Raw genomic sequence first — 24,307 nt, forward strand, 5'->3', positions numbered from 1 at the left:
CCTATTAGGAATAGCGATGATATTGGTGATATGGTAGCATTGAAAATGCTGTAATTGCTAATATTTTTTTATTTTGCTTTTTTTATTGTACTTTTTTAATTTTTTTAATCACTAAATGATTTATTTCGCCGCGCCTTTATAAATATCGATTTTTTTGTAACAACATGAAATAAAAGTTAAGGGATTATGAATAAGGAATAGAACTGAAAAATATACACATTGTTTATGCATATAAATATACATTGGGAAATGTTGCTTTTAAAATTATTATCACTTCTTTTAGTAATTAGCTTGAAGTGTTTAATGGCACATCAAATTAACACCCGTTTTCGAAGTTTTTTCTTACATACACAGTTAAGTTCAAAAAATAACAATACTAATATAATCAAACAAAAGAGAGATGCTTCATTATATGCGGTTCCAAAGAAAAAAAGTTCCCATAGAGATACCAGAAGAAGAAAAGTAGCATGGATGAAAAAAAACCCAGCTAAATTATATAGGGTAATTTTTTGGAATTTTTGATTTAAACATAAAATTATGTGAATACATATATACCAATTTTTTATACTATGATATATATTTTTAAATAATTCCATAGCACGTATAGTTTAAACTTATTTAACTGCTCATTTACTTTACTAATATATTATGTAATGAAAATAGATGAATTTTTAGATTATTCGCATTTAAAAATACGAATAAGCATTTGTGTATTAAGAACTTAAATTACTGAGTGAATTACTTTCATGCATACTTAGGAATATGAAATTGACGCTACCTTAATAAGTGTTTTATATATATGCATAAAATTATGTGTTGATTTATTGTTCATTATTTACTGATATTTCTTTTAACTTTTCTTTACATTTTCAGACTAGTTCTTATGACATGGACGAAATAATGAGGTATACTGACCGGAAGCTAACATCACATTATACAACCCGAGATAATTGGCTAAATCTTCCTTCTACAACATTAATAAACGATTTCTTTCTGTTCAGGGAAATAAGAAACTAAAAGCGTTAACAAAATGTACTTAGATATCGCTAGATGCAACATAAAATTTTATAGGAACACGTATGTGTATAATAATATATTTGTAAGAACATAAAAGGGAATTAAAATATAATTTATTTGCAAAACTACAAATATTTATACATTATTATGGTCCCAAATTATTGCTTAAATGATCATGCATGAAATAATGTAAAAAACGTTTAAAGGATTTAAAATAATTTATTATGAACAATAAAATAACAAAATAATTTCCATTAAATAAAATATCTATTCATTTATGCATATTATAATGTGTGAATGGGGAAAAAGCCAAAGTATTTTATAGAATAATTCTTATGTTTTCCTTTTTTTTTTTTTTACACATTATATGACTTATTTAGTAATAAATTTAAAAATAGCTATTTTTTTGTGCATTATTTATATACATATTATATGTATTTTTTTTTTACTTGTACATAAATTTTTATTTAAATTATGGCTAATTGGCTGTTGTTTAAATATGTACATTTAAATATAGTGTTACAATTTTTTTTTTTACTTAAAAAAAAACAGCCATTTTGTAATTTTTGTTAATATATTTTTTTTTTTCCATATTTGTTAATAATTTTTCATTAATATTAACAAAATTATATTTTTTTATTTTGAAGTATATTTGAAAATATGTAATAAATATATATAGAGAAATTGATAAAACGAGTTTTTTAACATAAAGAAATTCAAGTTATATATATAATTAAAATTACTTATTAAATGTAAATCCCAAATTTAGGCGTAACATTTTTTCTTTTATTCGAATTAGAAAAAAATATATTTGTGTGTATTATTGTTTTAATCATTTCGTTTAATATTCGATATAGAAAAAAATATATATGCATTACGAAGGTATTTTGTTGTTTCATTTTTTTTTCGCCTATTTACCCGTTGTTTTCATTCGTTTATTTATTACTATTTATTTTAAACTATAAAAATAAAATTTTTGTCAAATTTGTTTTGAAAAATAATATATATATTGTAATTTCCGAAATTTTGCCTATTTGATTTTTGGGGTTTTTTTAAATTGAAGAGGCATGTTGTAAAGTGCACACATGCATAAATTATAAAATTTTAACTTTTAGAATTAGCTATATTATGTGAAAATTTAAACAATTAATATATATGTGTGAAATTTTTTTTATATACAAGAAACATATCTTCAAAAACGATCGAAATTAGTCATTTTCTGAATTAATTTAAAATATTTGTATACATAGATTTATTCTTCCAAGTTTTGTGAAATTACGTATAAAATAAAATTTTTATGTATAATTGTGTATTAATATTGAAATAGTTAAAATAAAACAAATTAATAAATTAATAAACGGTTTTAATTATAACAAAATGTGTTCTACACCCAATAAATTAGCCTGTTGTTCTGGAGACAACGTTTTTGATCCTAACCCAAATGAAAATGAGACATATCCACAAGTGGTGAATAAACATTTACCATCAAAAGTTTTAGAGCCAATTGTTCAAAATAAAATTATTGAAGTTCCTAAAGAAGTATATTTAGAAAAGATTGTAGAAGTTCCTCAAATAAAAACCGTTGAAAGAATAGTAGAACAAATAAGACCAGTTGTTAAGTACAAAAATATTTATAAAACAAAAACAGTATATGTTGAAAAAATAAAAAATATTGATAAAATAATTTATGAAGAAAAAATTATTGAAGTTCCTCAAATTAAAACTATTGAAAAGGTTGTCGAAGTACCAGTATATGTAGACAGAGAACGAATTATTCATGTACCAAAATATATGGTCGTTGAGAAAGTTATACCTGTATTAAAAACAACAAAAAAAGAAAGTATTAAAGAAATTCCTGAAATAATTTTCCCAAATATGGGTGTAATAGAGGATGTAGAATCAGAAGAACACCATGTTGAAGAGTTAAAAGAAAATGAAACCGCAAGTATCTCCAATGATAATGATGCTGAAATATTAAACAATTTACATTTAGAAAATATAAACTCTCAAATAATGATGAATATTGGATCTACCGAAGATACAACTGTTGATACTATACGTGAAAACAATTATTGTACCACAGTAAGTTGTAAATTTATACCACCCTTTGGCGATTTTCCAAAAATTCAAGAATCAATGTGTAAAGGATTTCCAGAAAGAGAAAAACGTTTTTCAAATATAAATATATACGCAACAAAAGATAATTCTCTTCCAAAAATAAGAATATCAAAAACTCCAAATGTAGTTCATAGAGGTTTTTACTGTAACTAGATTTAAGAAGGTATTCATGGTTTTATATATATTTTTAATTTTTGCAATTAATGTGATAAAAATTTTGATTAATATAAAGATATATTTGCATTGGTTTTCATTCTTTGTTGTTATTTGATTTTTTTCTTATTCCATTTTGAATAAGACATGCAATTTTTTTTTCGAGGCTGTCTAATAACCATGCCAACATGACGTTGTAAAAAATATGTGAATAATAATAGTAACAATTAATTAAAAATATATAAATTAAAACTAAAATACAAACTCCGAAAGACTTTAAACCGTATATTATATTTTTTAATGAGATTATATTTTTATCTATTTTTATAACATGCATATATGGAATATTTTTTTGGTTCAAAATCATACATAATGTATTAAGAAAATTATGTTAATTTTTTGATATATAAATATTATGAGTAATATTTATAATTAATATTCATATTTTTTTTTGTGTTTTTTAAAATATGTTATTTTTATACTTTACTAATAATATATATGTAGATACTTTTCCGATTAAAGTTATTTTCGTTTTTTTTATTCTTATGTCCTGTTATAATTTCAATTTTAAAAAAACATATTTACAATAATATTGAAAATTATTATATTATCAACACATATATATCTATATTTATTTTGTGTATGTGCTCGATTTCTTGAGATTTTTGTAAGAATAAGTGTAATATTTCAAACAATGTATAACTAAATTAATTTTTGCTAATTTTGGGGTTTTTGTTCATTTATTAGGTATTGAGATAAGGGGGTAGTTTTCTACATGTGCACATTATTTTGTACGAATAAATAATTTCTTTATATTTCTATTAATGCAACAATCCAGGATGTTTAGACTAAATTTATGTTAATACTACATTTTAACAACAATAAAGATTAAATAATTTGTAACAGTATTCGTAGTTTATGTATTTTTAAAATAATGCATTATGGGGATGATTTATTTATATGCTATATTTTATGTGTGCAAAGTTATTGTTCAATTGGTTTTTGCTACCTATATAATTTATAAGGTAGTGTGTGTTTATTTTTTTATACATATTTTTAGCTCAACTCTTATTATGGAATTGTAAAATAATATATAATGGTGTCTATTAATAAGTCATTGAAGAATGGCATAATATGTGCATATTTTTTTATAACTTTTTATAACCTTTTTTAATTTTTTTGACTTATTATGATAAAAGAAATAAAAAAATAAACTTTGATAGTAAAAAATGTCTAATCCAAAAAAAATAGGAGCTTATGATGTCGTAAAATCAATTGGACGTGGATCATTTGGAATTGTCACAGCAGTTAAAAATGAACAAGGGGAAATGTATGTTTGTAAGATAACTATGACATTAATTTATAGATATATATCAATTTTTATCAACTGTAATAAGGATATAAATAAAGATATCTTTTTATTTATAACATATTATGAACAGTTTTTTATTTTAAGAAATATATGTGATAATTTGTATTTTTTTTTGAAGATTTGTTGTTAAGCAGCTAGACATATCGTGCATGAATTATAAGGAAAAGATGAATGTAATAAACGAGTTAAAGGTATCACTGCAATTTATTGGCTACATTTTTATTTATTTATTTATTATGTATTTATAAATGATTAGATCGAACCTACACAATTTGGCATATGGAAATCGTTTTACACTTTTCTGTATATACTATATAATGCGCACACACATAACCATTTTATAACAATCTTTTTATATGCACGCAAATATGGAAACAAAAAGGCTCTAATTGAAGTATCAACCCATCCATTTATTGTCAAATATAAAGAGGCATTTATTGAAGACGGGACTTTATATGTCGCCATGGATTATTGCTCAAGTAAAGATAGTTCATTTCGATTTTTTTTTTTTCTTTAATTTTTTCCAATTCCGTAATTATTGCATCATTTCTCATATATGTATCGAAGAGGGTGATTTGAAAAAATATATAAAAAGAGCAAAGGAAATGAAAACAATTATTCCAGAAAATAAAATTAAAAGATGGTTGCTACAGATAATTACAGCAATAAAATTTATACATGAAAAAAAACTTATACATCGAGGTATTTTAAAAATATGCTTATTAATACTAAAATTATTTTATCGCATTTTTTTAGATAATTGCATATTCATTCATATTTTACGATTTATGTCTTGGCATTCTTTTTGTGTATTTTTAAATAGCCATAATATATATGTTATATATGATTATCAATTTTTTAAGATTTAAAATGTAATAATATATTTTTGGATGAAAATGAAAAAGCTAAAATTGGAGATTTTGGGTTAGCAAAGCTTTTAGAGAAAACAGACCAAACAAACACACTATGTGGAACTGTTGGTTATATGGCCCCAGAAGTTTGCAAAGTAAATTTAAATTATTTTTTTCCCAAAAATTATATTATAAAATATGTACATAAAAATGCATTTATGGATATATTTGGGCATATTGTTAATGTAGAAGCCCTTTGCGTTAAATTTAATTTATTCTTTTCATTTTAATATTGATAATTTAAATTTTATTTTTAAAGAATGTGCCATATAGTTTCTCAGCAGATATATGGTCTATAGGAGTAATTCTATATGAACTAATTGCATTAAGACATCCATTTAAATCGAAAAATGGAAATATGCTTTCAATTGTTCAGAAGGTTTGTGAAGAGCAGGTATAGCAAAAAATTAAAGAAATTAAAAAAGTGAAGATATATTTTTAAATTCGAAATGTATGTTTTATTTATAGCCTGATCCACTTCCTAGTATTTATTCTAAGGACTTAAGAAATTTATGTTATTGGATGATGTCAAAATGCTCTGAGAAAAGACCAACTGTCTATGATATTATTGGGACTGAATATTTTCAAGAAGAGGTAAATTTATTGAAAGGTGAAATTATGCAAAGAAAAGAAAAATAAATAATGTTTTTAATAAAAATAACAGTTGAGTATTTTTTTTTCAAATTATATCTATGGTAAAAAAATGTGTGCAAATATTTCTGTTAAATTTATTCGATGATATATTATCTTTGGAGCTAGCTAAAAATTTTTTTTTTATAAAATTTATATCATGGTCATTTAAAAGAGTGTATATAATTGATAAGATATAATTCTTTTTGTGATAAATTTAAACTATTCCATTTATAAAAGGGAATATAAATATTAATAAAACCTAAATTTGATGTGATAAATTTTTTAAATTGTGTATTATAATTTTCTTTCAGATAATAATGTAAATTATTTGTAATTAGATTATCTTGATTAATTTGTAAATTATAATGCGTCCGTCCATTGAATTCAATTGCAAACAATTTGTAGTAATCTATATGATGTTGATTTTTCTTCAAGATTAATAATATATCAATTAAAATGTTTTGTTTGGATATATATTCATATATGATTGAGTGTTCATTAAATTTTTTTTTTAAAATGGTATATATGGTATATTGGTTATAAAAAAAATTATTTTTTTGAGTATTAGAAACTTTGGTCATATTAATTTGATAAAAATTTAACAAAAAATTAATTTCTTTTAATAAATGAGCAACATTATTGGATATTTTATTTGAGTAAATATAATTGACATTTTTGTTATTAAAATTTATTTTAACAATTTCGATTGCTTCTTTTTGATCATCTTTTAAATGTTTAACAAAATTATTCATAACTATATTCCACCCCAATAATGTGTAATACTTTTTGTATAAAAAAGGTGTATGCACTTTTGATATATCATCATTATAATTTTGGTGAATATTATAAGACATATCAAAAGTAGTAGGTATTATTTTATATTTTTTTAAAAGACTTATATACAAATTAATAAGAGATAAATCAAATAAACCAATAATAGACGAAAAAAAAAAAAGATTAAAAATATGTTGTGGATTTTTGTTGAAAATAATATATTCTTTGCAATATTTATATATATATATAATATCATCATTTCTTTCTAATAATGTTAATAATTTTAAAGAGTTAAAAAATATATTTCCATTGCATATATTATTTGTATTTTTATATTTTTTTAAGATTTTAACAAAATTTTCCATGATATCTTTGTGAACAATTTTGGAATAGTACATAATATTAACAACTTTAAACAGTGAATTAATATGAATATTTTTAAAATTTGCATTTTTATCTTCTGTTTCATTTTTGATTTGTTTTACAAAATATTGCAAAAAATTTAGAATAATATTCTCAATTACTATACCATTTTTTGTTTTATTGTACAAAAAATTTAAAACTTGTTCAAAATGTTCATAACTAATAGAATATAAATTAATGTTTTTAAATATATTGATAATTAGATTTATTTTATTAATAAATATTTGATGATACTTTAATTTATATAGTTCTTCATAATAATAGCTGAAATTAAATTTGTCTTTTTCGTTTATTATTATGTTGTTGTTATTTTGGGTTTTTAAAATTTTTGCATTTTCCATATAATTTTGGCTAGTTGAATATAAATATAAAAAGTTTAATTTTGGAGATATATTACTATTTTTTTTGCCTTTTTTATTTTTGTGTAATTTAAAAAAAAAGTTAAAAAAACGTTCACATTTTTTTAGTATCAACAAATATTTCTGTATGTCATATAGAGAGATATATTTAGACAACGAGGTGATACATGTGTTAAAAACAAATAAATATGACGCGTGTAATTCTTGAATATTATATTTTATAGATAGATTATTTTCCAAAATATAATTTGTAGAGAATATTGGTGTATTTTCGATATTATTTTTATTTTCATGATCGTAATTTTTTTTTTTATTATTTGCATCATATTTATTTTTCTTTATTTCGTCATCTTCTACGTGTTTTTTTCTTAGATATAATTTATCATTTATTATTTCTAGCTCACTTATTTGTTCATAAATAGATAGCCATTTATTTTCATCAACTTTAATATTTTTCAAAAAGTATGATATTCTGACTAAGTTAATATGTATATTTTTAATACTTGGTTTGTCATCATGTATAACATTAAAATTAAATAAATTACAATTATTAGTTCGATCTTCTTGTATACATTTTTGAAAATATAAAATTAAACTTTCTACTTTTTGTCTTTCAATTTGCATTACATTTTTTGTGGAATAACCTTTTTCCTGTTTAATAATATTAAAGATCATACTTGTCCAGATCCTTGGTTTTATCATACTGAACTTTTTTTGTGCATATGCACGCAATTTTTTTAAGAATTTAAAAATTATCAAATACAAGAAATTAAAATTGAATAAATCAAATAAATTTATGAACATAATAAAATGTGAATATATATATATTTTTTTTATTTGTTCATATTTTTTTGTAGTTAGCTAAATTTATCATATAAATATTAATCCTTATATAATTGACGCCCTTCCTTTGTTTTCATAAAACATACATGAATGTTATTTTTTCATTCCACACTTCCTTTTAAAATTGTTAATTATCATATTATATTATTGAATTCATCATTTGGGGGAAATCTACAAATTTGTTCAGGTTTTCTATAATATCATGATGTTTCTTTATTTCCTCCTTTGGTATATTTTTATGAATTAGAAAAGGTTTTTCATACTCAGATTATTCTATTACATTTTCGCTTATTTTTTAGTTATTTTTCTTATTTTTTAGTTATTTTGCTTACTGTTCTTACTTTCTTAAAAATACAATTTTATAAGGTATATTCCAATATATTTAAAAAAGCAATTTGCATATGCGCATTAAATGCTCTTTCTCCCTGAATAATCATATTTAAGGTTTTCCCATATATATACCCATACTTTTATTTACCATGTATATATATTATTTTTTTTTTAGTATTTTATTTTGACGATTTTTTAAGCATATTCAAACATGTGGTAAATTCTATATTCATTATTTGTATGGGATTATATATTAGCTTTATAAAATTTTTGAAAAAATGAAGAATGTATAGAATATAAAAATATGTTTTATTCTTATTAGCACTTATTTTAAGACTGAAGATGAAATATGCTTTTTTTCTTTTTTTCTTTTTTTTAATATTTATAAATTATAAAGTAATAACTGAAAAATGTGACAAGATAGCCAATGTTTCTAACCCGCCAAACACATTTTCTTTATCCTTAAATAAAATAAAAATAACAACATTAGATATATTAAGTGAATATAAGAAAGAGCGAACAGTTATTACAAAGGTGTTTGAACAAAACCAACATGAAAATAATTACATTTTTATCAATGAAAAAATAAACTCGTATAATTCGATAAATATAAATTGTACGTTTAAAGTGAAAAAAAAAATCGACAAGACAAAAATTTTAGTGATTTTAGTAAAACATTTTGAAGGAGATATAGATATATTTCGTAAAAATAATAAAATAGATCATTTAAAAAAATATGAGACATTTATATTTACAAACAGATATGAAAATGATATGATAGTTTCGAATTTATCACTTTTATTAGTTAACTTAACCGAAATTACTGGGTACTATAAATTTGATGTTTTTATAACAGATGGAAAAAGTAATTTGATGGTTTTTAAGCTTGTAAAAATATTTTTGTATTTTCATAATAATATACCAATAATACAATATCCAATAAAAAAGGGAAACATGGGGAGCATTATTATAGAAAATATTTGTAAAAATAAATTAATGATAAATAATAATTCATTAAATATATTTAACAAATTAGTTGTTCATAATTTTAAGGAATATTATCCACAACCTTTAATTTCCGAGAGAGAATATTTTACACATAATTATATTAATAAGAGCTCTGAAAATAGGGTTATATCCATTATACATATGATTTTAATAGTTGTTTTTTTTATTATATATATTTATTTTATTATTTTTTATATGAAATATAATATTAAAATCATTAATATAAGTTATATTAATTATGCATTTGTGTTTTCGTTTATATGCATTATTTTTTTGTTTATACTTTATGATTTGTATTTTAATATTCTTGAAATATATTCTATATTTATTTTATTTTTTTCAATTTGTTTGTTTTTTTTTTTTAAAACATTAACAAATTTGGAAAAATGCAGAATATAGACTTATTTTTGAAAATGCTTTGCACCATATATATTTCGTTATATAGATAAATTAATAAGTTTATCAAAATTAATGTTCCTCTGTTTTTTTTTAACAAAACTACTTTGTTATAAAATGCGGTATTTATACGCATATATTTATGTATATGTTTTATGTTAATTTAATTGCATATATATATATACATGTGTGCATATATACTTATAGGTACATACAACGGGAATAAAATGCTCAAGTTAGGAAAACGTAAAAACAAAAAAGTTAATGCAATATAAAATAAACAATAATTAAACAAATAGAAAAATAATAAAAAAAAAGAAAGGAAAAGCGTATATACTATGTCAAGTATGTGTCTTAATATAAGGGAAAGCTTATATTAATTGTCATCATATACATATATACTACAATTATGAAATGATATATAACACTAAATCGGTTATCTTCTAATTTCGATTACCAAATATACATGTATATACACTAAAAATATAATAATTAATTTATAATACCTACTGAAAAAAGGATATATATTATACATATATATGGACAAAAAACATTTAAAAAATAAAACACAAATGTATAAAGGAAATAAATAAAAGAAAATGAAAAACCTATCATATTATTCTATTTTTAACACTTGGAAATATTTTATGAGAATGACAAAAATAAGATATATGTATAATTAACAAAATAACTTCATAGCATATCATACATTTTTATAAATAATATTCTTCTTTCCTCCTCTTCATTTATATTAATGGTATATTTGTATAATAGATTTATTTCAAGCCTTGCTTTGTTATTTTATTTTTCTGTCCTTTTTTTCCAAAAAAAAAAAAAATATTTATTTAACCCAGGTTTAACTAATTATAGCTATAACTATAGATATAAACATAATTCCCCTTCAAAATAATAGCAGTTATAAATATTTATTATATGGTAATATAAAATAAAGATGATAATTTTTGAGGAACGCAAATATGCACACAGCCTATAACAAACTACATAGTTGTGTTATATTAACAAAAAATAAAATGACAAGATAAAAAAAAAATATATTTTTAATAGCCAAATATAATATATACTTCAGCAGTTCGCTTAAAAAATATCGATATTTTTATTATTGTTTTCTTGATTTTTCATGGAACTATTTTTTTCGAAATTTCCAAATTTATTATCTGATTTAATTTTATCATCTGCACTAGTATTTATAATATTTGTTTGTGATGTTTTATTTAAATTTAATCTTTCTGTATTTTCAGAATGTATATCATTCATATAGGAATAATTACTATTATTATCATTCGTAAAATAGCTATTAAAATTTGCGTTTGATGTTTTTTTTTTGGAATATGAATTATGTTTTGAATTAGCAAAAAGTCGAGCAATACATTTTTTTGCCGCTTGGACTTTTGCATTTCTTAATTCCTTTTCTGAAAGTGAACTATGATTACTAAAATTTTTATTTCCACTATATTTCTGAAAATTGTTTTTTTCATTATTGTTCATACTTTGTTCTGTATTACTATAACTTTTTACATTAATATTTTGATTGCTATGATTGTTATTATATTCATAACTGTAGTTATAACTATAATTGGGAGTATTTATCTCTATATTGCTATTATTAAGATTTTTATTATTAACTTGATTATTATTTGAATAATTTGTGTAGCCATTTTTATTTTTTAAATTGTCTGTTTTTTGTATATTTGAAGTATTTGAATTTTTTTCATGAGTTATCTCAAAAAACTCATTATTTATATTTGAAAAATCATTAAACGAATAAGAGTTTCGAAAGTTACCAATATTATTATTACTACTATTTTTCTTATTATCTACCCCCATTTCGTTATAATATAAATTATCAAAGGAGCACATAATATTATTATTTGGTTGAACTTTATAAATTATATCCTTACTAAAATCCATAAAATTATCATTTTTTGTTGCATAATCATTATTTTTTTTATTTTCAATTGAGGTTTCCAATTTATAGTTGTCCATAATTCGTAGGGAATCAAACATGCCACTAGACTCAGAGTTATATTTTTTTTTTACACTGAAAATGATAAAATAGTAAAACCATATTAATATGTTTATTTATTCAGGCATATTAACAAATATTGAAGATGTAGAATCCACAATTATAATAGGCATCTTGACTATTACATAATGTTAATTATGATAGTATAAATAGTAACACACCAATGAAATAAGACTATTGTTATTTTTATAAACTTACGAATTCGATTCATTTTTTAAATTTGATGGCTCATTTATTCGGTGCTTAGAAGCATCATTTCCTTTGCTAAAAATAAAGAAATACAGAAAAGAAAAAATTATCAATCATATACATATAGCGAATGCTGGTTCAATACAAATAATATAATTTTTTTCTTTTATAATTTTACTATGCTCAAAATTATCACAATATATATAAAAGATTTGTTGGATTAAACAAAATTGCTTACCTCATTTCAGTATTCGGTAGTGCAGGTACCATAATACTGTTTCTTGGATCAATACCTAAATATATTAAATTATGAATAAAATGTGTAATATTTAATTTCAAAAAAATGCATACATATGATGTTTTCAATCATTGTGAAAAATTTTATATTCATAGTGAATAAATAATATTATCGTTATTTTATTATTTTTTTTATATACCTTCTATATAATATTGGCTTGGTTCTTTCCTATTAGAAGGGGCATATAGTTTTTTTTCATATTTATTTTTGATCCAATCTTGCATAACCCTAAAAAATAATATTATAATGGAATGTGTTAGCACATTTGGTTATGTGTATTTTCCAGATAATATTTATGTAGACTTTGGATTATATAAATCTTTTTTTCTTTTTTCAGGCTTACGCAGAAGAGTCTCCTTGTTTAGGCCTATATGCATCAGGAGGCAAATTGTACAAGTAATATGCATTTGATAAGTCATTTCCTATAGTTTTTATGCACTATAAAAAAATAATATAGATGATAAATTTTAAAGCAATAAAATTTTTTACATAAATATATATCAAAAAAAGGGTTTTACATGTATCCATTGTGGCATAATTTTATCCAATGTTAATGATTTTATTTTAGAAATATGAACTCCTAAATTTCTATGTATTCCTGAGCATTCTATACAGATTATTATTCCTAAATTTATACTAGCCCATCTTGGGCATTTTGCCCCACAATCAGCACATGTATTATTTCCTTTTATTTTCGTTAAATTTTCGATGTCTTTCTGATGTGAGCATTTATCGTTTGTATTGACACGCATGATTTCGATATGTTATCTTTACATATGTATATAAATAAATAAATATATATATATGTATGTTTAAAAATTTTTAGGGGTTTTGTTGCAATTATTTTGGCACATTTGTAGTAGTGCTAAACTTTTATGAGATTCATATAAAGCTTGGCTTCCATACACGAAAAAAAAAATACGGCACGCATATAATGAAATATAGACGTATATATTGCAAATATAAAAATTAAACGTAATCAGTAGTGATTGAATCATTTGCTTTATGCGCTTTTTTAATTATGTTAAAAATGTTTGCATTTCTGAAATATAAAGAATTAATTGATCATAAAACAGACATCGTTATAATGTGGAATAAATTATTATAAAAATAGTTTATTTATAAATCATAAATCTCAATATTTTTAAAATGCACAATATGCTGCTTTTGTTGGTGAATATTCTATTATTATTTGTGACTTTTTATTTATTTCATTCAAATTCAAAATATGTGTATACGTATATATTAAAATTCTAAATCTGTTTTAAATTATAAATAAGATAATTATTGCTTTTAAGAAGGTACTGAATATTTGTATACACATTATATACAAAGCACAAATATAAATATATATAATATGCTATATTTATATGTATATAATATTATAGCTTATACATAATTACAGAAATAAAACACTAGTTATTTTTTTTTTATGACTATACATAAATATATAGATATCTTCATGCAATAAAATCATTTTTTTCATTATTAAATTAAGTAATAAAAAAAAATTAACATCGTTTTTACACTAACATTGCTTTTTATTTATATTTGTATTTATATAGATATATGTATGTTTTTTTTTGTCTCTTGCATTAACTGTTCATAATTTTTTTTTTTTGTAAATTAGCTATAAATTATAAAAAAAATAATTTTAATTATATATATGATATATATTAAAAAAATGAATAATAATAAACCTATATATATATAAGCATTAAACCTGTGGAATTTTTTTTTTATATTATTCCTGTACTTAATAAATTTGTTTTTTTCTTATGTATAATACTAAAAATTTTAAGCTTTTAATATGAATGTTCATAATATTATATATTTTTCAAAATTGTATAAAATTTGTTTTAAAAAAATTAGAAAAAGCATTCTGGACGTAAATTACATTATTAAAATGTATGTAATGAACAAATGATACAAAAATAGGATATATGAAATGTAGATTAAGGTACGAACAAAAAAAATACATATTTACCCCTATACATATATAATATAAAAACCATGGAGAAATACCTTTATATAAACAATGATATATTTCGCCACATAACAAAGAAAATAACAGAGAATATTTAAAAATGGTACTAATACAATAGCATAAAACTATTTTTTTTGTCCTATGTTTTTACTGTTCTAAGGATGAATTAAAAATAGGTGAAAATAATAGCACATAGCTACGAAATGGATTACTTAGTATATTAGGTGTGAATGAGCGCAACATGTGTGTGTACTTAAATGCACAGTGGCTAGTCAATTATCAATATATTTAAATGAAATATATTTTAAATTCCATTGTTAATTTGTTTTATTATTTTATAATTTCTCAATGATGTTTCACATTAACAATAAATTGTATGCCCCCAAAAGATAAAATGGGTTAATTTACAAATCACGAAAAAAGGATTTTTTTTTTTTTTTGGTTGGGTTAGATATATGAGAATCTTTTACTTTAATTTGGTAAAAATCAATAGAATAATCATGAGAAATACTTGCTAATAAAGTTTTTTTATTATTAATCGTTAGTTTTTCAATGGAGTCACCTGTATTGTTTCGTGCAATTACATCACCAAGTTTGTTTGGGTTAAAATGAGCAGTTTGTATTAAACCATCTGATGTACCGAATATAATTGTATTGTCATTTATTTTAACAAAAGTATTTATCATGTTTTTATTTGCTTTTATTTTTGATTCTACACACCCCCATGGGGTTCTTGAAAAAACAATTATATTTCCACCCATTGTTGTGCTTACAATTTTTGAATTTTGCGAAATAAAATTACAACATAAAAACTCATCTTTATATTCTTGTGATATGGCATTAGAATAAATTCTTTTTTTATTTAAAATGTCAAACAATTCTAAATATCCACCAGAGGCAACAACGATTGAATTTTCTTCTTTATCTAATACCATACTTGATATTGTATCATCAAATTCTTTTATTTGATGGATAGGTTTATTTGATTTATCTCTTATGTCCCAATGCTTTATAATACCTGATTCATCTGCTGTTAAAAATGTGTTTAATCCTGTATATAAAATTGAGGATATAGGATATTTGTGGCATTTATTTGTCCATAAAATATCCCCAGTAATATTAAACACAGAGCATTTGCTGTCTGAGAATGCTGCCAAAATATTTTTCCCATTATTTGAAAAGGACAGAAATCTAACTGATTTTTCATAATTATCTATATTCCATTTTTTCTGAAACTTTTTTTTTTCCTCTTTTAATTTATATAACAATAAATTTCCATCTAATAAGCCAGTACATATAAGATCTAATTTTGGGTGAAAATCAACGTCAAAAACTATACTTTTGCATTTGATCGATGTATATATATCATTCATTTTGTTCTCAGTTTTTTTAATACCTATTTTATATCTCTGTTTTTATTACTTTTTTTTTCATTTTTAGCATATATGTTTTGTCCGTATAATCTGGATTTATTTTGTATGCCTGATGTGCATATTTACATGTTTAGTGTGAATTTATTAATGGGGCTAATCAGAGACAATGCTAAATTTGGTGAACAAATAGTATACTATTTGTTAAATAAAAAAATGCGAATGCAACAAATTGGAGGGGGAATACTTAAAAAAAACAAAAAAAATATAATAAATATTAAATAAAAATATACGAAAACGCCAGATAAATGTGTAAGAAATAAAAGATGGGATGAAGGTAAAAGTATAAAAAATATATTCAATATGACTATAAAAATTCAAAAAAAATGCAAAAAAAATTAGTAAATGTTAGGAAATTTATATAGCATATAAACATGTTAAAATAAAGAGACGCTGAATCATGTTATAAAAGTTTTAAAAAAATAAATGCGTTTTTTTTTATCGTATAATTCCCGATATAAGCAGATTGTTGTATTCCGTTTCCTATTTTAGGAAAAATATATTATCTTATAAAAAGGAAGAAAACTTGCTTATCCTTATATATTTACGCACAAAATGAAATAAGAATGAAAAATGTTTTTTTTTGACAAATGAGCAATGAATAAGATTTTGAAAAAAATTGTATTGTACACTTATTAATGTATGAAGAAAAATTATATATCCATATATGTGTGATATATTATTTTACGTAATGAAAATACATATATGTATAGATATATTCTTCGGCCAAAATAAAATATAAAATATTTTATGGGTAAAATGGATATGTTCGATAATAGCTAGTAAAAAATAATTATGGCATAAAACATATTTGTTATATTCACATATACACGCATTTTTTGTTCTTGGGTTGATAAGAAAGGGAAAAAGAGGATGCCATTAAAATATTTCTAAGCATAGGGAACCTTTAGCATAAGGACGAAATTTAAATTGGTGGGATTCAACGAAAGCTGCATATAAATAAGCATACACAAGCATATATAAACATATATAAACACACATAAGCATATATAAACATATATAAACACACATAAACATATATAAACATATATAAACACACATAAGCATATATAAACATATATAAACATATATAAGCACACATAAGCATATATAAACATATATAAACATATATAAGCATATATAAACACACATAAGCATATATAAACATATATAAACATATATAAACATATATAAACATATATAAGCATATATAAACATATATAGACATATATTTTGTTTATAACCCGATTTATTTAATTCATAACAAAATACATGATAAAAAGGATAGTGTAAAAGAAAGCATAAAAAATGGAAATGCCAGATTTTAATAATAAACAAGTTGGAAATACATTTAAATATAGAAATAAACGTGTAGTAAAGGAAATTGATGATATTCATGAATTTATAAAAACATACCCACATACAAATGAAGAATTAAATAATTATTTTATAAAAAAAGATAGAAAAAATTCAGTATCCCCATTTAAAAGATTTATTTTTTATATATTAACGCAAATAGCAAGTATATTAGGGGTATGTGTAATAATATTTTGTGTAGGTTTTTTAATAGGAAATAATATATCATCAAAATCATCTATAATAAATTCAATAAATAACAGTTATTATTTACCAAATAATATAGGAGCAGTATTAGTTGTTGACAAAACCTCGACTAAGAATAATGATGCCTTAAGTGATAAAAATAGTGTTTTAACTTTAAACATGATAATAAATTTTAATTTTAGTTATAATAATGTATTTATGGGAACACTAATAAGTAAAGTATTATTATATTATTATCCAGCAAATGATATAAAATTGAATCCAAATGATTACTGTTATAATGTAAATAATTCAAATGCTGTAAATGATGGAATAATAAAAAATAAAAATGATTTTGGAAAAAATAATGATGATTATACTTCTTTTTTACAAGATGAATCATTAGTTTTTTTAAATTATTCAATTAAAGAAAATAAAAATATAAAAATAGAATATATAAATGATTTGTTATTTTCGAATTTAACATCATATCCTATTGCTGGTTCAGACATTACTATATCTCCAGGTATAATGTATGGAATAAGTTCAATTAATACGCTATTGAGTGTCAATTATATTATAAAAAATCCAAATATTCAAAACAATTTAATGAATGATTGTAAATTAGGAAGAATATATTTACGATTAGATTTAATCGACCCACGTATTAAAACAATGTTTTTTCGTTTTAAACCACAAGTTGGTATTTTGCTTCCATTTAAAATACCATGTGAAATAAAAAAAGAAAATACCGTAACAAATGAAAACAAAGAATTTCGGGAAAATCTTATCAAACATCATAAAATGCAAAGATCTGCTATTAAAAATATTAGTCTATTTATGAATTAATACTTTAGAACCCTTTTGTTGATTTTCAGTAGCATATTTATTTGGTTATATATAATTTTGCCCAAACAAAACAAAAATATTTTATTATTTTTTTTTTTTTTTGCTACATTGACTATGCTTTAAATATATCGCATATTATTATAAATTTTCTCATTTTGTTTTTGTGATATTTTACATTTTTATTTCACAATTGGAAGTGCAAAAAATGGTATTATATATTTACACACATTTTTATTGCATTTGAAATATTGTTATGTACATATAAAAGAGGGGGAAAAAAACCATTAGGTTAAAAAAACGATTAAATTAATATATTACCATATTGGCTACATTTGATTAATAACTAAGTAATTTTGTATGCGCTGAATTTCTACTTACATTTTTTTTTATCATTCTATATAAACAGTTTTAAGCTATATACCATTTCGTTTAGTGGATTTAATATTTGGGTCTAATTGAATGAAGGAAAATTTTTAAATTCGATTTAGGTGTATTTTTTTATTTGGGAAAATTTATATTTTATGTATAGCAAATTATAAAGAATATTTTTTTCCATTATGTGTTAATATAAATAATTTCTTTATATAGCCAAGAGGATGATAATTGATTTTTTTTTGTATAGTTAAATTAGTGCTTTTGAAAAAGGTAAACAAAATAATGTCATAAAATTTCCAAAACATAAGAAGAGAGGATTATATTAATTATAGCTTTTATTATCCAATACCCCAACCCAAACCAATGCAAACTTTCGTACTAAAATATAAATAATAAAAATATAATAATTTTAATTAGTATATGGGAGACAAACAATATGTATTTGCTATGTTTTTTAAAATTTTTAAGGAGTGTAAATTAGGATATATCATAAAAGGGAAATAACACAAATTATTTTTTAAACGTATATTAAGGCATAATATTCATATGTATTTTAATATTTCTATAGTTTATATATATAATTAGGTTTTAAAATAGGAAAAAAATGTACAATAACATTTAATATGATGTGTGCATATATGTTGTAATATGGCATTTATATTTTTAATTCAAGAATATTTGTTTTGTTTATGTTTACAAAAATAGTGTTTTTTTTTGGGAAATTTTTTTTTCATATTTAATATTTGTAAAAATTTGTTTTACCTTCTAAAAAAAATATTATATGCATAGGATAAGTATAGAATGCATAATTGCCTTTGAATAATTTTTTCTTTTTTATGAATAAAAAAATATTATAAAAAAAAACCTGTAAATAAAAAAAAAGCATATAAATAGAAAAAAAAACATGTAAATAAAAAAAAGAGTGATGAATTTCTTTTTTTCAAGAAACTCACCATTTCGTTTTTTTTTTTCATTTTGGCTATTTATATATTTCTTTATTTTATAATTTTTTATTAATCCCTTTACGATTTTTATCAAGTAGTGATTGAACATTTTCTGCGCAGTTCGCAGAAAGGATAATTCAATATGGCATTTTATTAATTTAAAAAAAAAAATGTGTTAAACATGATAAAAATAGGAATGCAAAATGATTCAGTACAAGTAGATGAAGAAAATGATGAACTAATAACTGCTAAAGAACTTTTCGAAACACATTTAAAAGTTGATGATAAAATAAAATTAATTTTTAAAAACTTCAACTCTCAAGAATATGTTGATAACCTTATGGAAAATAAATTAAATGACGAAAATGAAAATAATAATTATAAAGAAGATGAAATAAATAGCAATGATTTGAACATTAACTTAGTTAAAAATACAAATAATACAAATGATGAAAATGGGGAAGAGGAATGGGGAGATGAACAAGAACGAATAGATTATAAAAAAGAATTAAATTTTTTAAAGGAAAATCCATTACACATAAATAGATGGAATAGTTTTTTGGAAATATATGACATAGAAGAAGCTTATGAACTGTTTTTGCTTATTTTTCCTAGATGTGTTAATTACTGGACAAAATATGCAGAATTAAAAATAAAAAAAAAAAAATATAAAGAAGCATATAATATATATCGTAAATGTATAGATTCAAATATATTTGATTTGAAATTATTTACATCCTTTTTATATTTTGCATATCACACATCATCTATTCATGAATATATAAGTTTTTTATTTGAAGCTTTAAAATATGTAGGAACAGATATAAAATCTGGTTATATTTGGGTTGAATTATTATATATATTAATAAAAATATATAATACTAATTTATTATTAAATAATGATATACAAAATTTATTATATGATCCATTTAAAAATATAAATCATAATAATCAAAAAAAAAATGAGAATAAGGTATTAATACCTTCTGAACAGGAACAAAAAATATACAAATCTTATATACCAAATAAAAGTGGAAATAATATAAAATATATAGATCATTATACAAGTGAAAATAAATTAAAAAAATATTATTTGAGTTGGTTAAACAATCCAACTAAATATTTAGATAAAGTATGGAAAGGTTTTTGCTCTTATGAAAAGACAACAAGTTTAAATTTCACTAATAGTTCACTATTTACATATAATAGTCAGTATACAAATTCCAAAAATGCATATAAAGAATTGTGTATGCTATATAAAGAATTATATAATTTAAAAAAATCTAAACTTGTTATAATACCAATTAATAGTGTAAAATGCAAAATGGAAAATAATTTATTATATAAAAAATGGATGAAAATTATAAATTTTGAAAAAAAAAACCCTCTTAAATTAAAGCTATCATTAGTACGTAAAAGGATTATGTATGTTTATGAACAAGCTTTAATACATTTACAATTTAATAGTGATCTTTGGTTTTCTTATTTTCAATTTTTATTATTAAATAAAAAATATGATTATGCTATTAGAATTATGAGAGAAGCAATTGAAATTTATCTTCCTTTTGATGAATTGTTAAAATTAAATTTTGCATATTTTTTTGAAAAAAATTCATTAATTAATCAAGCACATTTTATATATCAACTAATGATTAATGATATTACGAAAAAAAAAAAAAAATTTTCATTAAGTTATTTGTATTCGAAAAAGGTATTTAAAAATTTACCATATTCCTATATAAAGGGTAAAGGGCAAAAAAAAAGAAAAAGAAAGTCAACCAGCCAAAAAGACACAAACTCTCTTTTGTGTAATAATGATGGATTTACTAAAAAGGAATTATTTAAGGAGGATCAGAAATTAAAGAAAGCAAAACGGATTGATTCGGAAATCGAAAATATAGAAGAAAACAATGATAATATAAAATTAAATGAAATACCATTTATGGTTGATGAATATATAAAGAAAAGGTTTAATCAATCAGATTATGAAAGAATAGATGAAAGAAAAAAATATTTCGTAAATTATATAAATGTAGACAAAAATAAAAAACGAGATTTTGTTTATACCCATTTTTTAAATTTTATTAAAAGAAACTATGATGAATCTATTTGGAGATATTATGTTGGAATTATTTTAAATGAAAAAAAATGTTCACAATATATGTATTATTATTGTGCAAATATGGAAAGAAAATTATTAAATAATGAAAAAAGAGCTACATATATTATGAATGAAGGATATGAAAAATATTTTAAAAAAAAAAAATTTATTTTATATTATATAAATTTTCTTTTAGAAAAAGGTAGTATTGATAAAATTAGATGCTTAGTGTATAAATTTATTCATAATATATATTCTGATTTTTATAAAGAATATGATAAAAAATATGGTGGAAATAGCAACATAAATCCTGCTAGTCCATTGGGTATTGATAACAGTGGTAGTAAAAAGGATGGGAAACCAAAAATGACTCAAAATGAGTTTAATCAATTTGAATCACGGTATTTAAAATTATTAAAAAAAATAAATAAATCATGTGAACAAATTTGGAATTTATTAACACAGTTGGAAATATTATATGGTGATATCCAACACATAAATAAAGTTTATGAAACTAAATTAAAGTATGAATCAGGTTATAATTTTGATGAAAATAAAAATATTCTTTTAAATTTTGAAAATATTTCGAAACAAAACGAAATGATGATGTTAGAAGATGATTCTATTACTGATATACTTTGTAAAGGATATTTGGAAAATTTAAAAAAAAATGATGTTGATAATATATCATATAAAATAAACTTAATTAATTCTCAGTTATTTGCGGGGACATCCTTTAAGGATACTTTCTTTTTTTTTCATCCAGGAAATAGTATTAACATTTTATCTATGCCACCTTTTAATAATTTTAGAAATGAGAAAAAAAAAAAAAAAAAAAAAAGTGATAAAGATAAATACGATGGCAAGGGGGGTAACACAACATTCAGTATTAACCAACAAGCATATGAAGATGATTCAAATTATGGCGATGAAAATGTAACAAGAACAGGTTTATATAAAAACGCTGGAAAATACCGAAGAATGATTAAAAATGAACCTAATATGGTTAGCTCAAATGGGAAAAAACATTGCCTAAACCTCAAAAAAAAAAAAAATTTATATAATAAAAATAATCAAGTTAACACTACATATGATTCATTTAACTTTTTGGACGCAGATTATTATACAAAAAAAAAGAAGAAAAAAAAAAGCAACAATAATAACAATAACAATACTAACGATAATATTGCCGATGGAACCGGGGAATTATCGAAAAATATGGAAGGGAATAATCCAGTTAATTATATAAGTAGACCAGATTTAAAAATGATGTCTATATATAAGCCTTTTGAAAATATCGAGCATTTAGAAGGGGGAAAAGGTGTGGGAACAAATTTGAATAATATAAACACAAGAGTTAATGAAAATAAATATTTTATGAATAAATTAAATAAGGGACAAAAATATGAAGACACAAAATTATTTTTAAAAAGAGAGTATTTCGCAATGCCAAATATTATAAATGATTTTTTAAGTTTATTACCCAAGGAAAATTCAAATTTAAAATTGTCAGACAACTCAATCGATTATTTGATGATATCATTGCAGAATTTGTTTATACCAAAATTAAAGGACTTTCCCTATGAGCCTATACCAGTAAAGGATATTATTAAGCTTAAGGAAGAATTAGATAGCTAGCTTTATATTTGTGCATATACATCCATCTGTGTGTATATGTTATCAAATCCGATTTAACCAACTTTAGCTTTCCCATGATGCATATTTAACTATGTTGTAAAGTAATAGCAATCGGTAACATGTGAAATAATAAATAAAGAATGAAAAAATAAATATTTCATTTTTTTCGTGTTTTATATTGTAATTTTTTTAATTTTCAAATATTTTTCATAAAAATCATAAATGTGAAATAAAAAAATAACTTAAACTAATACAAAAATAAAGCTTTAATTTTTTGGCTTTACCCAACTTAGTAAAAAATGTATGATTTTTTATACAATTACCAAAAAAAATATTACGTATATACTTAACATAAATGAAGAAAAGTTTTAAGTATAAAATTTGAGTGTATCAATTTTCTATATAATTCTATTCATTTATTTATGGATATTTTTTATCTCTATATAAATAAAATTGTAATGATTCAAAATTTTAAGACATTGTATCACAATTTATCTCTTCATGTATCGAATACAAACTTCCCTATTCTCTATATGCAAAAATAGCTAGTTTTTTTTTTATTATCCTTTCATT

The 24,307-nt window shown here is 21.6% G+C and overlaps 9 protein-coding genes across 9 annotated transcripts; 6 read left to right on the forward strand and 3 right to left on the reverse strand.

Moving 5' to 3' along the window:
- Positions 1-249: 249 nt before the first annotated feature.
- PBANKA_1240500 (conserved protein, unknown function) lies at positions 250-1,017 on the forward strand (the record flags this gene model as incomplete). Its single annotated transcript, XM_034566487.1, has 2 exons — positions 250-501; positions 874-1,017. The coding sequence occupies 2 exons, from the start codon at positions 250-252 to the stop codon at positions 1,015-1,017; spliced, it is 396 nt and encodes a 131-aa protein (XP_034423079.1).
- Positions 1,018-2,394: 1,377 nt separating this feature from the next.
- PBANKA_1240600 (inner membrane complex protein 1g, putative) lies at positions 2,395-3,288 on the forward strand (the record flags this gene model as incomplete). Its single annotated transcript, XM_034566488.1, has 1 exon — positions 2,395-3,288. The coding sequence occupies one exon, from the start codon at positions 2,395-2,397 to the stop codon at positions 3,286-3,288; it is 894 nt and encodes a 297-aa protein (XP_034423080.1).
- A 1,229-nt stretch (positions 3,289-4,517) lies between these two features.
- Positions 4,518-6,210, forward strand: PBANKA_1240700 (NIMA related kinase 2; the record flags this gene model as incomplete). Its single annotated transcript, XM_034566489.1, has 7 exons — positions 4,518-4,618; positions 4,779-4,851; positions 5,043-5,139; positions 5,228-5,362; positions 5,524-5,666; positions 5,831-5,965; positions 6,040-6,210. 7 exons carry the CDS (start codon positions 4,518-4,520, stop codon positions 6,208-6,210), a joined length of 855 nt encoding a protein of 284 aa, XP_034423081.1.
- A 155-nt stretch (positions 6,211-6,365) lies between these two features.
- On the reverse strand, positions 6,366-8,462 carry PBANKA_1240800 (RAP protein, putative; the record flags this gene model as incomplete). Its single annotated transcript, XM_034566490.1, has 1 exon — positions 6,366-8,462. The coding sequence occupies one exon, from the start codon at positions 8,460-8,462 to the stop codon at positions 6,366-6,368; it is 2,097 nt and encodes a 698-aa protein (XP_034423082.1).
- An 813-nt stretch (positions 8,463-9,275) lies between these two features.
- On the forward strand, positions 9,276-10,340 carry PBANKA_1240900 (conserved Plasmodium protein, unknown function; the record flags this gene model as incomplete). Its single annotated transcript, XM_034566491.1, has 1 exon — positions 9,276-10,340. The coding sequence occupies one exon, from the start codon at positions 9,276-9,278 to the stop codon at positions 10,338-10,340; it is 1,065 nt and encodes a 354-aa protein (XP_034423083.1).
- A 1,092-nt stretch (positions 10,341-11,432) lies between these two features.
- PBANKA_1241000 (ADP-ribosylation factor GTPase-activating protein, putative) lies at positions 11,433-13,620 on the reverse strand (the record flags this gene model as incomplete). Its single annotated transcript, XM_034566492.1, has 6 exons — positions 11,433-12,396; positions 12,580-12,645; positions 12,809-12,863; positions 13,008-13,096; positions 13,212-13,306; positions 13,387-13,620. The coding sequence occupies 6 exons, from the start codon at positions 13,618-13,620 to the stop codon at positions 11,433-11,435; spliced, it is 1,503 nt and encodes a 500-aa protein (XP_034423084.1).
- Positions 13,621-15,259: 1,639 nt separating this feature from the next.
- Positions 15,260-16,228, reverse strand: PBANKA_1241100 (WD repeat-containing protein 55, putative; the record flags this gene model as incomplete). Its single annotated transcript, XM_034566493.1, has 1 exon — positions 15,260-16,228. One exon carries the CDS (start codon positions 16,226-16,228, stop codon positions 15,260-15,262), a length of 969 nt encoding a protein of 322 aa, XP_034423085.1.
- A 1,365-nt stretch (positions 16,229-17,593) lies between these two features.
- PBANKA_1241200 (conserved Plasmodium protein, unknown function) lies at positions 17,594-18,676 on the forward strand (the record flags this gene model as incomplete). The annotated part of the gene is made up of 1 exon (XM_034566494.1): positions 17,594-18,676. The coding sequence occupies one exon, from the start codon at positions 17,594-17,596 to the stop codon at positions 18,674-18,676; it is 1,083 nt and encodes a 360-aa protein (XP_034423086.1).
- A 1,515-nt stretch (positions 18,677-20,191) lies between these two features.
- PBANKA_1241300 (conserved Plasmodium protein, unknown function) lies at positions 20,192-23,734 on the forward strand (the record flags this gene model as incomplete). The annotated part of the gene is made up of 1 exon (XM_034566495.1): positions 20,192-23,734. One exon carries the CDS (start codon positions 20,192-20,194, stop codon positions 23,732-23,734), a length of 3,543 nt encoding a protein of 1,180 aa, XP_034423087.1.
- Between the last annotated feature and the right edge of the window lie 573 nt (positions 23,735-24,307).

The sequence above is a fragment of the Plasmodium berghei genome, assembly GCF_900002375.2.
Source record: "Plasmodium berghei ANKA genome assembly, chromosome: 12".
Classification (NCBI taxonomy): domain Eukaryota; phylum Apicomplexa; class Aconoidasida; order Haemosporida; family Plasmodiidae; genus Plasmodium; species Plasmodium berghei.